General features: G+C 39.6%; 1 protein-coding gene across 1 annotated transcript in view; it reads left to right on the top strand.

Annotated features, from left to right (window-relative positions):
* Positions 1-14,423, top strand: part of LOC141081555 (lysophospholipid acyltransferase 1-like) — a 72,796-nt gene extending 58,373 nt beyond the window's left edge. Inside the window, exons 8-13 of the mRNA XM_073566110.1 lie at positions 45-237; positions 7,871-7,974; positions 11,282-11,346; positions 11,681-11,813; positions 12,403-12,554; positions 14,138-14,423. Of these exons, the coding sequence (XP_073422211.1) occupies positions 45-237; positions 7,871-7,974; positions 11,282-11,346; positions 11,681-11,813; positions 12,403-12,554; positions 14,138-14,291 (801 nt within the window). The 3' untranslated portion in view covers positions 14,292-14,423. The remainder of the gene's footprint in view (positions 1-44; positions 238-7,870; positions 7,975-11,281; positions 11,347-11,680; positions 11,814-12,402; positions 12,555-14,137) is intronic.
* The last annotated feature ends 7,086 nt before the right edge of the window (positions 14,424-21,509 follow it).

The raw sequence follows: 21,509 nt of genomic DNA, 5'->3' as shown, positions 1-21,509 counted from the left end.
ATTGTATTTATTTAACTGTTGCTGTTTTGTTAATTTTTCCCCAGAAAGCTGTGATTACCAAACTCCTGATTTGTGTGGTGTCACTTATTCTCTTCCTAACTGTATCCAAAGCTGTCCCGCTTATGTATATGTTGGACGACAAGTTCATTGAGGAATCTTCTTTACTTTGGAAGCTTGTTTACCTCTATATTTCCACAATGGCTTGTAAACCGAAATATTACTTTGCTTGGACATTGGGTGAGTTACTTTCAGGCTTTGACCGGTAACATACGGCGACTGTTTTGTCATACAGAAGGTAAAGACTGCTTTGTTGCTGAACCCTGACAGGCAGGAAATAGTCGCTGATCAGCTGACTTCAACAATGACGGAAATACAGACCCAAAGTCCTGCTGTATTGGGTTTGTGATGTCAAGTAACAGTATTTTTTTTTTTCTTTTAATATATTAAATATTTTGTTAAATGTTAAGGGAAAAAATGGGTTTCACGAGTTTGACTGATTTCATAAAGAGGATATTTCATCAAATACTTCAAACTGAACTAGATAAACTATGTAATAGTGGCTGCTGAGCGGAATCAAACTTTTTGTTTTTGCTTTTCCATTGTGGAGATATTAGAAATTAAAGTATTTGGCACCTAATAATAAAAAAAATTTAAGTCGAACTGGGTGTTCTCAGTTTTCACTGGAGCTGTGTACTTCTTCCCCAGTATATGGTGCTGCGCAATCATGGGCAAGCAGCAATTCTCAAAGGAAAGAAGAACACTCACCACAATAGCTTAGAGCAGTTTTCTTAGCGTGTGAAATGTAATGATCCTGCCTTGATCTCCTGCATGTGTCAGTGTGGGGGTGGGGGATGGGCAGTTTAGCTGTGTCACATTACAAATCATTCTATCAGCTCTCCTCCTTTCCTACCAGTCACCTTTTCTGTACTGCACCTTCCCCACAGTGTCTTTTCAGAGATGTGCCAGTAATCACATCTCTCATTACAGGGTCTCATTACGTCTCCCATAGGAGTAGCCCAGAACAAGCAGGTTTCTCCTGTGTGAGACATAGTAACAGGCTAATCTGTCTGCAAAGTGATTACAAGTTGCTTGAGCAAATCAGATATAAATGTGATGCTGACAAATGCAGTAATCAGGAGAGCTGATAGAATGGTTTGTAATGTGACTTGGCTAAATTCAGCTGCACAGCTCCCTCCACCCACAGTACAGAAATCATGAGCTTAGCATAATCTATTATGGAAGGTACCATAACGATGAGAAGTGAAAGAAACTAGAAAAATGAGATAAAAGGTATATCTTCATTGGTTTACAAAAGAATAACAAGACAGGGGAAAGGAATGGCCTCCAATAAAAGGGTGGAAAGGGACAGATGAACAACATAAGCCAATGCACTGTGGGGAAAAATGGGATGGGGGGGGGATATATATCAAGTGAATCCTTATGAAAAACAAAACATATAAGGTCTCAAGCTACTTCCCATAGATATTGAGTAACTGAGGGGGGTTACAAAAATAAACTGCCAGTGTAGACTTAGCAAGATCTAGAGAGGAAATTGAGCCATGTAAATGAAGTACATAATAGGGAGATCCTTACCCAGCAAGCCAACAAAACAGACACCCATTTGGCAGCGTTGTATAAGGTAAATTTACCTGTTGGGTGTAGGGTGTTTCCGTGGGACAGTGCAGTGGGGTAAAAGCAGCTTCCCAACCATACGCCCGACGAGCGCCGTTTCGCAGTAATGCTTCTTCCGTGGGGTGTGTCTTGAAAGAAGCATTATTGTGAAATGGCGTTCATAGGGCGCAGGGTTGTATCTTATTTTTCTAATTTCTTTTACTTCTTATCGTTATGGTACCTTCCATAATAGATTATGTTAAGCTCAGTATTTTGAAGTGGATTTAGCCTTCCTTAATTTTGGACTATGGGAATAATATAGAAATCATGCAGGATGTTAGACCAGGAGATCAAGTCTGTATCATTACATTTCACAGCAGAGAAACCTGCTCTAAACAGTGGTTGGACGTGTTCTTTCCTTTGAGTGACGCTGCCTGCTTACAATTGGTTAGCATCATGTAGTTAGACGTACATGAAGAAAAAAAAAAAGGATTTGTACTCGAAAAGAAGCACAGGATCCCGTCTCTGCCTGATGCTGGGGTAATCACTGGCAGAAGAAGAGATCCAGCTTCATCCAATAAAATGAACAACTTTTTATTTGTGTTCATTAAAAAACAAAATAGCTGCTGTGATATATTCAACCGGAATGAACCGTAGGAAGGGTTTGAGTCTAAGAACTCGCGTTATGTTCGAAACAACATGTTCCATCCCCCATTGCCACTCTTCCTCCGGTTCATTCTGTTTGGATATGGTATAGCAGCTATTTTGTTTTTTAATGACCACAAATAAAGTTTTTGATTTTATTCAATGGCGCTGGATCTCTTCTTCTACAAGTAATTAGAAGTACATACCCTTGGTGAAAACCGTCTGATAACACCCACAGGGACTTAACTTTTTTAATGCATTAGGTGCCAAATTGTTAATATCTCCACAACAGAGAGGGGAAATTGAAAATAAAAAATCTGCTCTGTAGCCACTATTACATCCTGGGTGCAGTTCAACATGAACAATTTGGTCTTTAAAATGAGCATTCTGTGAATTTGAAAATATGCAGTATGCTCAATTACCTTCATGGTAAATGTCTGCAGTGCAGGGATGAGATTGTAAAATGTCATCCACTTGCCTTGTACTGTCAACTTTTTCTTCTTTGGCAAATAAAAAGGTTCTAATCATCATCAAATCCACCATTATGCAGAAATGAACCACTATACAGAAAATGGCAAATTCACTGACCTTTTCTGTTCAGAAGAATATCTCTTTACTCAAGTGATTTATTCCAGTGATGCATTACTGGGATAAAGTCACATTCCCTTAAACTCAAAGGGCCCAACTCATCATTGCATTTCCAACTGTTTTTTTCTTTTTTTTGAGTTTTCCAGTCAAGTCACCAAATTTTCTCAACTCTACTCCAGTCCCTCGCAGCCTGTGTTTTTTTTTTTTTTTTGCAACATTTTGCAAATCGTTTGACATTTCCTGCTTAAAAGTCGCAAAAGCAGTTAAACTCTTCACGAAATGCGCCATAAATACATTTATGGCTCAAGTTGTTAGTGGGTGTATGGAGTGAACTCATGGGGTGAGCCTACTCAATATCGGGCTAGTCATGGCTGTGTGTTACAGCCAGGGCCTACCTCTACCAAATGAGGGTGTAGAGGAGATCCACCTGTGTTTGTTGACCTGTTTAACTCAGACCGCGGCATTTAATATGTGCCGGCATGGGGACACATCATTCCATGGGCCCATCGACTTGACCGTGGGGGGACTGCTGAACACCCCTGTGCCTGTCATTACGGAGCTCCTTTGAAACCCTTCCTGTGGCTGTACGCTATAGCCTAAGCGATCAGACAATCGCAGGTTCAAGTCCCCTAAGGGAACTAACAAAAGCAGTAAAAACTAAAAAAAAAAGTTTTAAAAATATAAAAAAAAATTAAGACAAGTTCAAATCACCTCCCTTTTCCTCCATTAAAAATGATTAAAAAAATAATAAAAATACACATGTGGTATCACTGTGATCAGAAAAGTCTGATCTATCAAGCTGTAAAAATAATTAACACAATTGGTAAATACCATAAGCAAAAAGTCAAGAAGCCCAAAATTATTATGGTTTTTTTTTGGTCGCTACAATTCCACAAAATATGCTGTAACAAGCTATCAAAATGTCACATCTATTCCAAAATGGTATCATTAAAAGCTTTGCCTCGCCTCGCAAAAAGTAAGTCATCACACAGCTACATCAGCCAAAAACCAAAACTTTATGGGTCTCGGAATATGGCGACACTCGAAAACGATTTTTGCAAATTTGATTTTTTTTCACCACTAAAATTAAAAAAAAATACTTGTTTGGTATCGCCATAATTATTCTGATAAGGAAAATCATATTGCAAGGTCATTTCTACCACAAAATGTACACTGTAAAACCAATTGCCAAAAAACAATGTCAGAATTGCTTTTTTATTTCACAATTTCTCCCCACTTGGAATTTTTTCCCGTTTACCAGTGCACTATGTGGTAACATGAATGATGTCATTCAAAAGTACAAATCGGCCCACAAAAACCAAGCCCTCATATGTCTATGTGAATACAAAAATAAAAAAGTTATGGCTCTGGTAAAATGGTGAAGAAAAAATGAAAATGCAAAAAACAGAAATTGACCCTGTCGTGAAGGAATTAAAGTCAAAGTCAATTTTGAACTTTATACAAAATTCATGAATTGTGCGCACCATTTTGTTGAATTCAGTGCAAAAGCCACAAGTGAAAAAAGAAAAGTGACTTAAAGTCCTGCAATGTATGCTGGGAGTGCACTGGGGGTCGTGTCGATGCACTTGGTAGAAGAAGCCCAGTGCCTACACACACCTCCAGTGCAATTCCAGCCTGCTTTTACATACAACTTCCACCAGGACTGTCGAGTCTGAGTCTGTGTCCATTTTGTAGGAGTTGGTATAAAATGGATTGACTCCGACTTCTGAGATATATACAGTTGTGGCCAAAAATATTGACACCCCTGCAATTCTGTCAGATAATACTCAGTTTGTTCCTGAAAATTATTGCAAACACAAATTCTTTGTTATTATTATCTTCATTTAATTTGTCTTAAATGAAAAAACACAAAAAGAATTGTCCTAAAGCCAAATTGGATATAATTCCACACCGAACATAAAAAAAGAGCGTGGACAAAAGTATTGGCACTGTTCGTAAAATCATGTGATGCTTCTCTAATTTGTGTAATTAACAGCACCTGTAACTTACCTGTGGCACCTAACAGGTGTTGGCAATAACTAAATCACACTTGCAGCCAGTTGACATGGATTAAAGTTGACTCAACCTCTGTCCTGTGTCCTTGTGTGTACCACATTGAGCATGGAGAAAAGAAAGAAGACCAAAGAACTGTCTGAGGACTTGAGAAACCAAATTGTGAGGAAGCATGAACAATCTCAAGGCTACAAGCCCATCTCCAAAGACCTGAATGTTACTGTGTCTACCGTGCGCAGTGTCATCAAGAAGTTTAAAGCCCATGGCACTGTGGCTAACCTCCCTTGATGTGGATGGAAAAGAAAAATTGACGAGACTTCAACGCAAGATTGTGCAGATGTTGGCTAAATACCCTCGACTAACATCCAAACAAGTTCAAGCTGCCCTGCAGTCCGAGGGTACAACAGTGTCAACCCGTACTATCTGTCGGCGTCTGAATGAAAAGGGACTGTATGGTAGGAGACCCAGGAAGACCCCACTTCTTACCCCGAGACATAAAAAAGCCAGGCTGGAAAAACTTACCTGAAAAAGCCTAAAACGTTTTGGAAGAATGTTCTCTGGTCAGATGAGACAAAAGAAGAGCTTTTTGGGCAAAGGCATCAACATAGAGTTTACAGGAGAAAAAAAAGAGGTATTCAAAGAAAAGAACACGGTCCCTACAGTCAAACATGGTTTAGGTTCCCTGATGTTTTGGGGTTGCTTTGCTGCCTCTGGCACTGGACTGCTTGACCGTGTGCATGGCATTATGAAGTCAGAAGACTACCAACAAATTTTGCAGCATAATGTAGGGCCCAGTGTGAGAAAGCTGGGTCTCCCTCAGAGGTCATGGGTCTTCCAGCAGGGCAATGATCCAAAACACACTTCAAAAAGCACTAGAAAATGGTTTGAGAGAAAGCACTGGAGACTTCTAAGATGGCCAGCAATGAGTCCAGACCTGAATCCCATAGAACACCTGTGGAGAGATCTAAAAATGGCAGTTTGGAGAAGGCACCCTTCTAATATCAGGGACCTGGAGCAGTTTGCCAAAGAAGAATGGTCTAAAATTCCAGCAGAGCATTGTAAGAAACTCATTGATGGTTACCGGAAGCGGTTGGTCGCAGTTATTTTGGCTAAAGGTTGTGCAACCAAGTATTGGGCTGAGGGTGCCAATACTTTTGTCTGGCCCATTTTTAGAGTTTTGTGTGAAATGATCAACGTTTTGCTTTTTGCTTCATTCTCTTTTGTGTTTTTTCATTTAAGACAAATTAAATGAAGATAATAATACCAAAGAATTTGTGTTTGCAATCATTTTCAGGAAGAAACTGAGTATTATATGACAGAATTGCAGGGGTGTCAATACTTTTGGCCACAACTGTATACTAAATTGGGTTCAGTAGTTCAGTGCAGGATGTGCTGTAAATATTTTCATAAAAAATTGGAAGTTATGAAATGTTGTAGAAATGTCTGTTCTGCTCCTGATCTGAGGATCTGGGCTTTTAGTTGAGATGAATCTGTGATGTCCTTTTTGTACATGCTCAGGATTGAAGTATGTATGAGGGAGTCGGGAGTTGTAGTCAGGGAAATGTCGGAGGTTTGGCTTACCGACTCCACAGCCCTGGCTTTTACACTAGATTTCTTATGGCTGACACATCGGACCAATAAAAAGAAAAAAAGATATTTTTGTTGAGCAGGGTTTTGCTATATAATCTGATAGGAGGATAGCAAGGCAAGAAAGCCTCATCCTAGGGATGTATCACCTACTGTGCTGCTTGGATAGGTTTTCATAGAGTTCTTTTTTTTCTCTGATGGAGATGTAGCAGTTAAACTGTATATAACCTGACCCACACCCCTGACTGGTAGCTTATTGTGTAAACTGTGCAATTTCAGCAAGCTGCTACTCATCAGGCAGGGGTGGGGTTACACAGATTAGCCTGACTAGGCTGCATGTGAGCTGTAGTCCAGTAGTGTTAATCTCCTACTGATAAAATGGTGATTGCATTGAAACTACAAAACACAACCTAATAAGTGACACATCCCTTGAATCAGCATCTATTGCCCTATATTATTCTACTCTGAGACTAAATAGCAAAACCTGCTGACGGATTTCTTTAAGGGGAACCTGTTACATTCAGAAACACTACTTGCAGATTACCCTTTTATCTGCAAGTAAACAGCATTTAAATTCTGTGTAACCAGTTTACTCGGGCTGTGGCTATGAGAAGAAAATGAAGTTTTATCCTCTCTGCAGCCGCTGGCTTCCAGTCATTGGACCAATGCAGTTAGTCACGGCTCTCTATGCCAGGGAGGGATTACACTTAATGTCCGCTGCCTGCACCACACTGATGACTGGAAGGGAGTGATGGCAGGGAGAATATGATTTAATTTTCTTCCTGGAGCTGCAGCTCCAGTAAACCAGCTAGACATGAATTAAACGTTATATACCTGCAGATTAACACTATATCTGCATATAAATAAGGTATTTGGACACCCAATAAGATCAAATTAAACAAACAAAAAAAATAGTGTATTGTTGTATCGGTGATCCTGACCTAGTAGCCAAGTGCCAGTCATGTAGTTAATTAGTGCACAATAGAATCACAAGGGCCCAATGACACAGATCGATGAGGAGTTGAACAAAGTTGTTCTTGATCATGGCATGTAAAATATGCCAGTAATTAATTGGCAAACAAACAAGTTCTCATTTGACGTTGACCTCATCTTTTATGTGGGCCTACAGATTGTCAGTAGCACATCCACAGTAGTGCGGAAAATCATGCCAACAGTCATTCCTATCCATATAGTTTGCACTTTCACAATGGTTGGCACACTTAAAGCTAAGCAAATGTCATTTGACATATTAAATGCTTTGGTAAACAGCTCCCAATCTACTCATAAGTAAAACCAGATAATGAAACTGGTGCGCTTCTAGAAATGTTTGCATTCTTGTGGTTTTATTGTTTATATTATATTTATGTTATAGTTGCTATGAATTGGTACTAATACTTAGTCTTTGTACTCTTTCTTATTTGTGTAGCCGATGCAGTAAATAATGCGGCAGGGTATGGATTTAATGGAATAGATGAGAATGGCCAATTTCGATGGGATCTAATCAGTAACCTTAATATATGGAATATAGAGGTGAGTTTACAATGAAATGGCTTAATAAAGGAACATGTGTTTTTAAAAGAATAATGTCATTCTTGTTAAAGAGAAGCTGTCAGGCGATTCATGCTGCTCAAACCGTATGCAGCATGAATCGCAGTCTGGCTGCACAATTCTAGCCAGGTAGATTATTTTCTGAAACACTTCGGTATTTCATAGAACACGAACACTAAAGATCTGGCTGGGGACCATAGCAGTAGATAAGACTAGTCCGGCGCTTTCTGTGTAAGCCACTTCCCATCACCACTGCAGGTGATTGACAGGTCTCTCTTGCGTGGCTGTAGTCGTACAGCCAGGATCTGATTCATGCTGCCTGCAGTTATGGCAGCATGAATCACCTGACAAGTTCCCTTTTAATATGATAGTGAATGAATTTTAAAGTGCTGCAAAATATGTTGGTGCTATAGAAATAAAAAATATTGTAAGGAAGTGAATGTACTTTTACATTATTTTTAACATGTGCAAACACAATAGGCCCAATTCATCGTTTGAAGATTTATTTTTTGTGTCCCTTTTAATTTTACGTCTTATGATGTTTATTGACGTTTTTACACCAAATTCTGCAAAATGGTGCTGCTGGTTCATGATTTTTGCACAAAATCTAAAATGCTCTTTATTTTTGTCTCTAACCTTGTCTTGCGACTTCTTAGCGTAAAATGGTTACCCTTTACCCCTTGTGAAAATGTAATATTTGCAGCTAATATAACATTTTAATGGTAGAAATTTTAATCATTTCCACTGCACAATGTTATACAATTCTGTGACGCACATGTGGGTTCAAAATACTACATTCCTAAAACAGGCAAGAAAACATGTTGCTTCAGAAATCAGCAGCTGTGAGACCCTACTGTTTTTCATCTGTATACTTGGTTATCATATTATATTTACTCAAGTGGCCAGAAGCTGTGGCGTGTGCCGACCATGAACTAGAGCAGCTCTGCGTGGTCATACACGGCCATTACACAGTAGATAGCAGGGGCACATTTATTAGATTATTTCAGCACAGTAACATTTTTTTTCAACATATCCAATTGTGGAACTTATTATTATTTCAAGATCTATTAATTAAAATGTACTTTGTTCATTGGATAACCCCTTTAACCAGCACAGTAAAAACAGTTAGAACTGCTCTGTTTGCAGCTGATGCAGGAAGCTGTGACATCCTGTTTTCTGGTTAATTTTCCTATGAATGGTTTCAGCCAGTCATGTGACTGGAATTGTATGTCAGCAGATGTGCCGTGATTGACATCTTGTTCCAGCCACCTGACTTATGCAGCCAGTGACAGGCCTCAGCAGTAAGGCAATCAAAGAACTGGACATAACTACTTGCTGTCCCTGCTGAGTCCACAGTATTGAGGATGAGTATAGCTTTTTTGGGTTCTTTAAAAGCATTTTTTTTACTGCTTCCTGAAGGTAAACAAACATCGGTGCTCGCTGGGCTTTGTGTAGCAACGACGTTTGATTACGGTCGGCGGTCTTGCGTTGCTCAGGACCCCCACACACCTTCAAGCACCAGCATTCCAGTGCATAACTCTAGCTCTACATTAATGACATGATTGGCTTAGGACCCGATGATGTTAACACTGTTCTAGATGCCGTAATCCATAGCGATTGCAGCATTTAGAAGATTGGGAGAGGCAGTGGGGCTCCTTCTCTCACCCCTTCGGCACCCCTGCGACGTAATGATGGAGGAGCCGAGGGTAGTCATGGCAGCCGGAAGTCAAATGATGACCTCTAGGTCTACCAGCTATGGTGGCCTGTTAAACACGGCCAGCAGCAGAGTTTAACAGGAGATATACCAGTGTAAAACTGACAGGTCTCACGTATTGCAATACATTTTAAAATGGCATTCCTTCCCTTACGAGCCATACCGTGCGCCCAAACAGTAGTTTTCCACCACATATGGGGTATCGGTGTACTCAGGTGAAATTGCGCAACAAATTGCAAGGTCCATTTTCTCCTCTTACCCTTGTGAAAATAAAAATTTTGGTTCTTTCCACACATCTAGATGATAAATTCCTTTAGCGGTGTAGTTTCCGAAATAAGGTCACTTGTGGGGGTTTCCACTGCTTAGGCACATCAGGGCCTCTGCAAATGTGACATGGCGTCAGCTACCTATTCCAGCAAATTTTGTGTTCCAAAAGTCAAATGGTCCTCCTGAGCTGTGCCGTGCGCCCAAACGGTAGTTTTCCACCACATATGGGATATCTGCATACTCAGGAGGAATTGGACAACAAATTAAAAGATCCATTTTGTCCTATTACTCTTGTGAAAATGCAAAATAACATTTTTTGTGGGAAAAGTTTACATTTTCATTTTTTCCTTTCACAGTTTCCTGTGAAACACTTGAGAATGGGGTTTTGAGCATATTGCGGGGTTCAGTTTTTAAAATGGTGTCACTTTTGGGTATTTTTTGTCACAAAGACACCTCACTTCAAATGTAATGTGGTCCCTAAAAAATTAGGTTTTGTACATTTTGGGGGCAAAATGAGAAACTGAGAAACTTTTAACCCTTCTAACTTCCTAACAAAAAAAATTAAATGTTTAAAAAAAATTATGGTGATGTAAAGTAGATATGTGGTAAATGTTATTCAATAACTGTTTTGTGCGATATAACTATCTGGTTTAAGGACATAAAAGTTAAAAGTTTCAAAATTGCAACATTTTTAACATTTTTCCAATTTTTTGATATTTTCACAAATAAACACAAAAAATGTTGACCTAAATTTGCCACTAACATGAATAGAATGTGTCACGAAAAGACAACTCAGAATCACTGGGATACGTTGAAGCGTTCCAGAGTTATTGTCCCAAAAAGTGACACTGATCAGAATTGAAAAAATTGGCCTAGTCAAGAAGGTGAAAACAGGCTATGGCACGAAAGTGTTAAACGTATATCAAATTACTAGTGTTTTTTATTCAGTTACTTTTATCTTTCACGATTTGCTGAATGGTGCATTTTTATATGTTCATTTAAGTGAAAAAGAAATGTGAAAATTTTGAATTGGTTGTTTTTCGTTTTAGACTGTATTATAATGTATGGTTTGCCTACTTCACTCTGATTTTCATTCTCTTATTCATTTAACATGGTTACTGGAGCATGATAATTTAGCGGAGTGGACTAGATGCCATAGGTTAAGAACCCAGAATGTCCTTGCCACTAAGTCTAGAGACAAGGCTGCCTTAAGGCACGGTTATGTACCACTGAAATCCTTGTTACATAATGGAATCTTAAGCAGCTACTGGCAATAATTAATGTGTTTGTCGGCTCTCATTCTTCTAGATGGCTACAAGTTTTAAAATGTATATAGACAATTGGAATATCCAGACTGCTGCTTGGTTAAAAAGGTAAATTATTAAACGCTAAATCTAATAAAAATCAATGGTAAAACATGTTGCATGCTTTTCTTTTATACAAATATGTTAATTATCTATTTTATTCATGGCAATAATCTGATAACATGTAAATCATTAATCTGAATGTTCTGCTGCTTTATGAGGGAAATGCTTCACGTACTCTGGTAGAAATGTCAACCCTGGATCCCTGGGTAGAGGATTTGTCGTAAATGCGGGACTCGTTATCCTGCCTATACTTGTTTGGTATCAGCTAATTCCTATAAAATAGTGTATTTAACAGATTTTTTTTTTTTTTGTGTTAAACTTTATTTTTTCCCTCCTGCAGAGTTTGCTATGACAGGGCTCCGAAATATCGGACAGGTTTAACCTTTATTCTTTCGGCTGTTTGGCATGGTGTTTATCCTGGATATTACTTCACATTTCTTAGTGCCATCCCAGTGATGTGTGCTGCAAGAGGAGTAAGTATGGGGAAAGTGTATTATTTAACCCGCTTTAGATAGATCTGTCACAGTTAATACCACGGCGAGAGTTAAAAAAAAAAAAAAGGTGATCACATATCGCTAGGGATCAGATGACCACTTATCCTGAGATTGGAGGCTACAGTAAAGACGCTTTACAAGTACCTGGGGCTAACTGCAGTTCCCTATGTGGGAGCACCTCTGTGCAGGAAAATTTCACTTTTCAGCAGTCTCATTATCACAGATTGGATTACAATGAAAAGTAATACCTCTGTTTTCAGTAGGTAACACAGGAGCCACTGTTCACAATAGGTTATCACAGCTCGCCTCCTTTTTTTCACAATAGCCTCTACCCAACTCAGAGCATGCTCAGATAATAGTTCTATGGAAACAAATAATGTCTTAGCCAGTCTGTTGCTGCTAATATCTATGCAAACATTTTTTGCAAAAGTCATACTGGTTTCTATGTCAGCATGTTCAAGCACCAAGATGAAACTTTTATCATTTGTTTCTGACAAACTGATTTAGCATTTTCAATAGGGAAAGAATTTTGGAATCTGTAATGAATGTAGCTATTTTCTTTTTACAGATGCGGAATATTTTTCGCCATTACTTTATTTCCTCCAAATTCAGAAAATTTGTTTACGACATCATCACATGGATTGTAACCCAGTTGGCAATTTCCTACACGGTTGCTCCCTTTTTCCTATTGGCAACTGAACCAACCATTACATTTTACAAGTATGTATTCCCTTTGTGTTTCTTCCTAAAACCATATTTGCTGATATTACAGTATAAATAACTTTATTGACCTTACTATTTTATGGATTGTGAATATGGTAGTCCTCTCCTCCAGCACTGGAGCCAGTTCTCTGCATACTGAAGATTAGACAAACGTAGTGGTTAGCCTTCAACCAGAAGGTCCTCTCCCCTCTGTACCGGTCTATCATTGTTAGCTTGTTTACTGTAAGTGATATCTGTAATTTGTAAGTATCCCTTTCTCATGAACCGCATCCATGGAATCAACGGTGCTATATAAATATATAATAATACATATATATTTCCTGCAAATGGTGCAAATCAATTTGCAGGAAGCAAACCGGCGGCCATCAGATGGTGGCCCTGCAAACCTCCTCTTATCTGCCAGCATCTGCAGCTCTTTTTCTAATTAGCACCACGCCAGGCCAGCATATTAAAAGAGGAGCCGTGGGTGCTGTCAGGTAAAAGACAATTCTCAGGCTTTCCATATAGTGGTCAGGCATTACTGACACGGCCGCTGGACAGGGTCTTGTAAATTAATTCACACCGTCTCTAGTCTTTAACTAACTACCGCTTATTTTGAGTCAGCCTATTCCCAGATGGGTGGCGTCTGATCAGCTTTGAAAAAGAAAATGCTATGGGAGATGTTTATGGCAAAAGCACTTAGGGGTTGTAATGTGAATTGCATTTTCTCAAGAGTTTTGCTAGCATGTGATAATTTATTAAATTTGTATAATGAGAATTTAGAGTAGTTAACCAGGACATTTCATAAGCTTGAGCATGTTAAACCTGGTCACATCATGAATATAATGGACTAGTGACTGCAGAGCTGAGGAAATTGTAGTTTTTATTAATTTCTTGTCTTTGCTGCGGAGTCATTAGTTTTTAAAGTTTTGATTCTAATTTATGTATTAGTTCATCTGGGTGTTACCACAGGCTTGTTTCTGGGGCAAGTACTACCTTTCCTGCATGAGTTTGACCAGTCATAATAAGTCACTGTCTTGCAGGACAAAAAGGACACTCCCTCCTATGCAGAGATATAACAGAACTGACTTATGTATGACTACTAACTCTTCCAGAACCCACCTCATGGCAGCTAGTGTGGGGGGAAGGTCAAAGCTGACAGAACTGTGATATGAGATCTGGAAGTGTTTGTAATGATAGGTAACTAAACTCAGAGATCAATGAAGACTGGATGGCATGTTTTTCTTTCCCCTGTGTGTTGCTGCTTATGACTGGGTAACCTCATGCAGGGGAAAAAAAGTACATGCCCCCACAGACATCTATGGCAACACCCATTTGAATTTTAAGATATAAGCTAAATTGTACAAGCAAATATCTCTACAAGAGAGAGTAGAAATAAAATAAAAACTACGTTTTCATGATATGGCAGGTTAGCCATACTTAAACTTCTGAAATATCCTGTTTAAAGATATTTGCTGAAAAGAATGTTGGACACATCTGTATATAGTTAGTAAATATATCATTCACAATGATGTCTCATTGCATTGTCAATTTTTAGTAGGTTCATCCTGATGTACTGAATTTGTGCTCGTGTCTTTCAGGTCCATATATTTCTACTTCCATATTGTAGTGTTTATTGTACTTATTCTTCTGTCACAAAGGTCGTCTAATGACCCACAAAGATCATTCTCTAAGAAGACTGATTTATCTATCACAAACCACAAAGTAGAGAATGTAAAATTTCATTCCAATTGAGGTGAAACAATGTACAATGGCCACCATCCACCAAAGAGACATTACTGGACTATAGGAACAAAGACAACTATTTTTTATGAAGTTTTATTGTATTTAAAAGACTGTAATATATTGTGAAGTTTTAATACCTGACTTGTCTAAGTTTTTTTTCTGACTGACTGATATTTCGAAATAAGTGTGTGTGTGTGTGTTTCCTAAAGTTTTGCAGCAAAAGTTTGAGTCCTCATTTCAAGGTTCTTTGTCCACAACAAACCAAAAGCAAGATCAATATACATGGGCAAGTGTAATAAAATTACATCATAGCAGTCACTTAACTCCATCACACTCAATTACTAAGGATCTTGTGGAAGAATGGTTGGAGAGCTACTTGGGTAAAATACACATAACTTCTATGCTGAGATTTGTGGCTGGACTGTATACAGTTATAGTCCAGTTATCAGAGCTCTGTATTATAACCAGTGCTGCAGCTCTGTGTCCATCAGCTCACAGAAGACCGTGAAAGTACTTATTTTAATGGCTAACGGAAAAGTTTATAACAAATTGCAAGTCTCTTCATCAGGCAAAGACTAATACAATACAATATATTGTATTATTTATGTGCTGTTATGTACTTCAGAATTTACCATTTTTCACTTTGTAAGACGCACGTTTTTTCCCCCAAATTTGAAGGGAAAATGGGGGTGCGTCTTACAAAGAGGATATACCTTTCTGTGCTGCCGCTGAGGGTGTCCAGTGCTTACCGTGGCGCTCTGTCCCTGGTGCTGCCGCCGCGCTCTGTCCCCCGGTGGCTGCCGCAACCACCACGCTCTGTCCCGTGCCGCGTGGGGGGGCTCTGCCGTTCCATGCATGCTTTCCTGTGGATTTCTTCCAGGAAAATGAGATTTCAGCACTGAAATCTCATCTCCCGAGATTTCACTGCCAATATCTCCATCTGCGCATGCGCGGCGGCCATTTTCCAGGAAGAAATCCACAGGAAAGCATGCATGGAACGGCAGAGACCCCCCCCACGCTGCGCGTGACAGAGCGCGGCGGTGGCGGCAAGCATCGGGGGACAGAGCGCGGCGGTGGCGGTAAGAACCGGGTGACAGCGCGCGGCAGTGGTGACAAGCACCAGGGACAGAGCACCGCGGCGGCAAGCACTGGGGGACAGAGCACCGCCTCATCCCAGCAGCAATGTTCCACTCCTGCCTCCACCATCACCACCCCCGGTAAGCAATAAGACGCATGGATTATAAGATGCACCACCATTTTATTATTATTTTATTTTTTTTCCTATTTTTCTCCTCAAAATTTGGGGTGCGTCTTATAATCCGGAGCGTCTTATAAAGCGAAAAATACGGTATATTAGTTTTTGCCTGATGAAGAGACCTAAGTGGTCTCGAAAGCTTACAGGTTACCATTTTTTCAATTAGCCATTAAAAGGTATCAATCACTGAGGACTCTCAATTCTAAATATGTTTGTAAGCAGATATCTGAGATACTGTATAATGCACATGACAAAACCCATGAAATCAAATTGTGAATTAAATTTGAAAGACATTGATCAGCATGTTAAAAGAGGAAAAAAGCCAGCTCACCACAGTTGCCTAGTCCCTTCGTAACAAGGAATAAACCTTGCTGTTACCGAGGAAGCACTTTGCAATTTACCTTTTATTAAATATTATGTGTGTTCTCAAGAACAGAGAGATTTTTGTTTCTATAGTGTACAGCTTGTGACCAAGTTTACTTGCCATCTTTAAGGTCTTCAAAGCAAGAGAAGCTTGCAGTGAGTGTATTTGCTATACAGCTTGCAATGTGTTTGCTATACAGCTTGCAAGTACTGCTCTGAAACTTGCTGGAGTGCTAGATAGCCTTCGTATATCTGAGCTTCTACCTTTTTTCAGAGGCAAAAGTGCATCTACAAATAGCACAGCAGAGTGCAAAGTTCAGGCCCGTGGCTCACCCATTTCCCAATGTCCAGTTATATTGTTTGTATACCCATAGTTCTAAAAATTGTATATTGTCGCCTTCCGCATCAATAGTGGCTTATATAGTCTATTGTGATATTTGTGGATGAGTCCCTTTTTTTGTTGGTAATGCATCCCTTTCCTCTTTAAAAACCCTCTACATCCTTTTGTTTCTTTTGTGTGAACTGCTTTGGGTTTTCTCAAAAGTAGCTCGATAAGGTTGTGTGACGGGAGTGTCAGAGGCTGCAGACAGTCGCACTGCATCTAGCTGCAGAAGGTCTCTGCGTTTGGCCTTGCAGACACCTTCTTAACCCTTCTGACTCTTTGATCAAGTGGCAACCATTCTCTGGCTCTAATTGACACACCTGGACCTGGGTGTTTATAGACTCCCAGCCTGCTGCTGGGAGTTGCCAATGATATTTCTATTTCCCCTATTGGGGATTTGAGCTATAGCAGTTGGTTATCTTCCTATTTGGTGTTGCTGGAGGACATCTGTGTTACATCTGAGTCTACTCAAGATAAGTGTTCCCCTTGTTCGTCTATCCCAGCTGTCTTTAGTGGCAGTGGGGATCGACTAGTGGTTACCCCATCATTCCCTAAGTAGGGAATAGGCCTCTTTCACACTTCAGTTTTTTGACGTCAGTCGAAATCCACCCTTTTTTAGAAAAAAAGGATCCTTTTCAGGGTGGATAAAAATCTTGATTTTTTTAAAAAAATCAAAAAAATCAGATTTTTTTGATTTAAATCAGATTTTTTTGATTTAAATCATTTGATTTAAATCAGATTTTTTAATCAAGTTGTACACAAGCAAAACTTTGTCTTTTTGCAAATCTAATTGTTTTACACAAATAAAAATATTAAAACAGTTGATTATGAAACCTAATAATTTTTATTTGCACTATTAAACACTCAGAATTGAACTACAGAGAGTAAGTACTTTTTAACAATAGCCTATCTCTAACGTTTGAAGTAAGCAAACATCTTCAGTGAATACATCAGTCCTTTAAGCCTACTGTTTATTTAGGACTTTTAATAGGAAAACCAGTTGTCCTGCTTTAGCAGTTCCTAAGCGGTTTCGGACTGTTGTGTGCACAAAACCAAATGAAGAAAACAATCTCTCTACTCCTGCGGATGAAGCCGATGCAGTCAGTAGCTGAGTAGCTAGATTTATTATCTTTGCTGGAAGAACAAGTGATTGCGACTTCCACCAGTCCAGTGGTTTTAGTTCATTAACGACGTTATCTGCAAACATGTATTTTTGAAATGGTGCAGATTCACACTTCAATTTCAGCACAGTTGCCACAATGTCATGGTTAGTATTGGCGAGCCACTCCATTGCAGAGTTGATTTCCGCCTCAGATAATTTTTTCCCTCTGTAGATGGGATGCAAGATATTGGCTAAATAGTGTTCTTCTTTTAATGCTTGGTCCTTGCGGTGCTGTATTGCAACCTTTACATTGTTTGAGAGGTTCAAGAGATCTAGAGAACCTTCTAAATCTTTCCAAACTTCTGTGGCATCAGCTATGGTTGCAGTATCTTTCTGCATTTTATCCAACGCAATCGATATTGGCTTTAGCCTTTCCAAAAGGTCCTCGGCATTTCTCTTCACACCAAGATTTAATACTTTGGTCTCTCTTACGACCTGCTGCCATGGCAGGCTCACACAGATCACTTATGAAGGCGTGTTGGACCCCTTCTTGACCAAGGCGTAAACTTACATCAAATGTTGTGAAGGGTTGTTTTGATGTATTTGTGTCCAAAGGCTTCTAACATTACACAGAACAAAAATTTGACTGATATTTTTTTTTTTTTTTTTATACATGCCTCAACATTTAAATTTTAAACCCTAAACGGAAGCGTCATGGAATTCTGGAAATCACAGGATGGATAGCCATGTGAATGATATGCAAATGATTGAAAAATGGAGACAAAATTTGCGTAACATTTTAGATTTTTTTTAAGTTTCGAGTGTGAGTGCAATTTGCAAAAATACATGTGCTTACACACCTATGTGTACTAACAATGAGGTTATGAATGGTTGTCTGTGGAATTTTCTGCTACTCAGAATGCACTTTGGCAATCAAATCATCAAAATACGTTGCTGGCAGCTCCCTTTGCAGTTGCTGACCAATGACATCCCAGATGTGCTCAATGGGAGACAAGTACAGAGACCCTGCAGACCATGCTAACATATTTAGGTCATTCAGGCTGCTCACAGTAGTACAAGCATAATGCAGCCTGGTGCAGTAGAGTTGAAAAATGGCTCCTGGGACATTTGAGAAATGGCTGTACTACAGCTTCCACAGCCAAATCAATGTAAGACTGTTAGCATACATGAATAAATACTATGGGGGACTTGCTACCGCGCATTGTATCACCCACATTATAATGATTATAATCAATATTATCAGTATGAAGATGCCTCATGAAGGCTTTATAGTTTTCCTCTTATGGCCTCCAGTATATTGAGATTTTTTGCAAATGTTGTTGCCATTTTTTCATCACTTACACATCCTTAACATGCCTATCGATCCTGTGATTCCCATAATTTTCCTCTTGGTGGTGCACTTTCAATGTTGAGGAGTGCATGTTAGTAAGTTTTGATTACTGAAGCGATGAGCTTTGCTGGAAAGACGCACATACCCTGGCTGGAGAGCACTTCCATTGGTTGGCACCTTCTCAATCTGAAGCCGAGTTGCAGTCACATGAAGAGTTGTGACCACGGTTCAGCCTTCAATATTTCAGGGTACTTAATTTCTTAATGTTCATGACTGGTGACTGCAATAGGAAATTAAGCAACTTCTAACTGACTGTAACAGCAAAATTAGTGTGAAACTATATGATAAACTGTTACATCACTTTAGAGATTGATTAGTAAAAGATTGTATATTGATGGGTTTTTTCCATAATAAATTGTGACGCATAGTTAAAGGAAGTCTATCAGCACAAAATGACGGTTCAAACCAAGCACAGGGGCTTGGAATCTACCTGTTCTTCATATATCTCCCCCCTTCCCTGGCACCTGTGAAGCCAGAGCTGTCAATTAAGAGGGTTTGGAGCTAGACAAAGAGGAGCACTGAACTACCTGACCACACTACGGCATTTGTGGTGGCAGACTCCTTTTTAAGATGTAATATATATATATACAGTCATGGCCAAAAGTATTGACACCCCTGCAATTCTGTCAGATAATACTCAGTTTCTTCCTGAAAATGATTGCAAACACAAATTCTTTGGTATTATTATCTTCATTTAATTTGTCTTAAATGAAAAAACACAAAAAGAATTGTCCTAAAGCCAAATTGGATATAATTCCACACCAAACATAAAAAAGAGGGTGGACAAAAGTATTGGCACTGTTCGAAAAATCATGTGATGCTTCTCTAATTTGTGTAATTAACAGCACCTATAACTTACCTGTGGCACCTAACAGGTGTTGGCAATAACTAAATCACACTTGCAGCCAGTTGACATGGATTAAAGTTGACTCAACCTCTGTCCTGTGTCCTTGTGTGTACCACATTGAGCATGGAGAAAAGAAAGAAGACCAAAGAACTGTCTGAGGACTTGAGAAACCAAATTGTGAGGAAGCATGAGCAATCTCAAGGCTACAAGTCCATCTCCAAAGATCTGAATGTTCCTGTGTCTACTGTGCGCAGTGTCATCAAGAAGTTTAAAGCCCATGGCACTGTGGCTAACCTCCCTAGATGTGGCCAGAAAAGAAAAATTGACAAGAGATTTCAACACAAGATTGTGCGGATGTTGGATAAAGAACCTCCAATAACATCCAAACAAGTTCAAGCTGCCCTGCAGTCCGAGGGTACAACGGTGTCAACCCGTACTATCCGTCGGCATCTGAATGAAAAGGGACTGTATGGTAGGAGACCCAGGAAGACTCCACTTCTTACCCCGAGACATAAAAAAGCCAGGCTGGAGTTTGCCAAAACTTACCTGAAAAAGCCTAAAACATTTTGGAAGAATGTTCTCTGGTCAGATGAGACAAAAGTAGAGCTTTTAGGGCAAAAGCATCAACATAGAGTTTACAGGAGAAAAAAGAGGCATTCAAAGAAAAGTACACGGTCCCTACAGTCAAACATGGCGGAGGTTCCCTGATGTTTTGGGGTTGCTTTGCTGCCTCTGGCACTGGACTGCTTGACCGTGTGCATGGCATTATGAAGTCAGAAGACTACCAACAAATTTTGCAGCATAATTTAGGGCCCAGTGTGAGAAAGCTGGGTCTACCTCAGAGGTCATGGGTCTTCCAGCAGGACAATAACCCAAAACACACTTCAAAAAGCACTAGAAAATGGTTTGAGAGAAAGCACTGGAGACTTCTAAGGTGGCCAGCAATGAGTCCAGACCTGAATCCCATAGAACACCTGTGGAGAGATCTAAAAATGGCAGTTTGGAGAAGGCACCCTTCAAATATCAGGGACCTAGAGTAGTTTGCCAAAGAAGAATGGTCTAAAATTCCAGCAGAGCATTGTAAGAAACTCATTGATGGTTACCGGAAGCGGTTGGTTGCAGTTATTTTGGCTAAAGGTTGTGCAACCAAGTATTAGGCTGAGGGTGCCAATACTTTTGTCCGGCCCATTTTTGGAGTTTTGTGTGAAATGATCAATGTTTTGCTTTTTGCATCATTCTCTTTTGTGTTTTTTCATTTAAGACAAATTAAATGAAGATAATAATACCAAAGAATTTGTGTTTGCAATCATTTTCAGGAAGAAACTGAGTATTATCTGACAGAATTGCAGGGGTGTCAATACTTTTGGCCATGACTGTATATAGGTGATTACCAGTGTCCTGGCTGCTATGATACTAATACTTTAGAATCAAAGGACTGTTATCCACAGGGTCGCTGTCCTTTCTCTCTATTGCTCCCAGTTTGAGACTTTGTAGATGCGGCAGTATAGTCCAATGCTACTCCAGTCTTGATGGAGTAAAAGAAGCAATGAATTCATTAAGAGGCGCACACCTCCAGGGACTGGAGTAGCATTTCTTAAGTATCTACCACTGCCACTTTTCCTAAATCAGATGGGCGGGCATGATCACTCCGGTGCCAGCTCAGCCCCAGCTATACTCATTTTGGCGGAGCTGATTCAAAGTGGCGTGAAAACACCACACGCTGCAGATTATTCGTGCAAGTCTGTGTTGCACCAATAATTTGCATATTTTGAACGCTTTTACTCCACTTTTGTGGCATAAAAGCTGCGATTAATTGGCTTCACTATTAAAGGGAATCTGTCACCTCATTTTTGCCTTATGAGCTTGT

Source organism: Dendrobates tinctorius, unplaced genomic scaffold (assembly GCF_039654945.1).
Source record: "Dendrobates tinctorius isolate UK_male_01 unplaced genomic scaffold, ASM3965494v1 ptg000004l, whole genome shotgun sequence".
NCBI classification, from domain to species: Eukaryota; Metazoa; Chordata; class Amphibia; order Anura; family Dendrobatidae; genus Dendrobates; species Dendrobates tinctorius.
The sequence above is the reverse complement of the archived record's forward strand: the minus strand, read 5'-3'. Positions and strand labels throughout refer to the sequence as shown.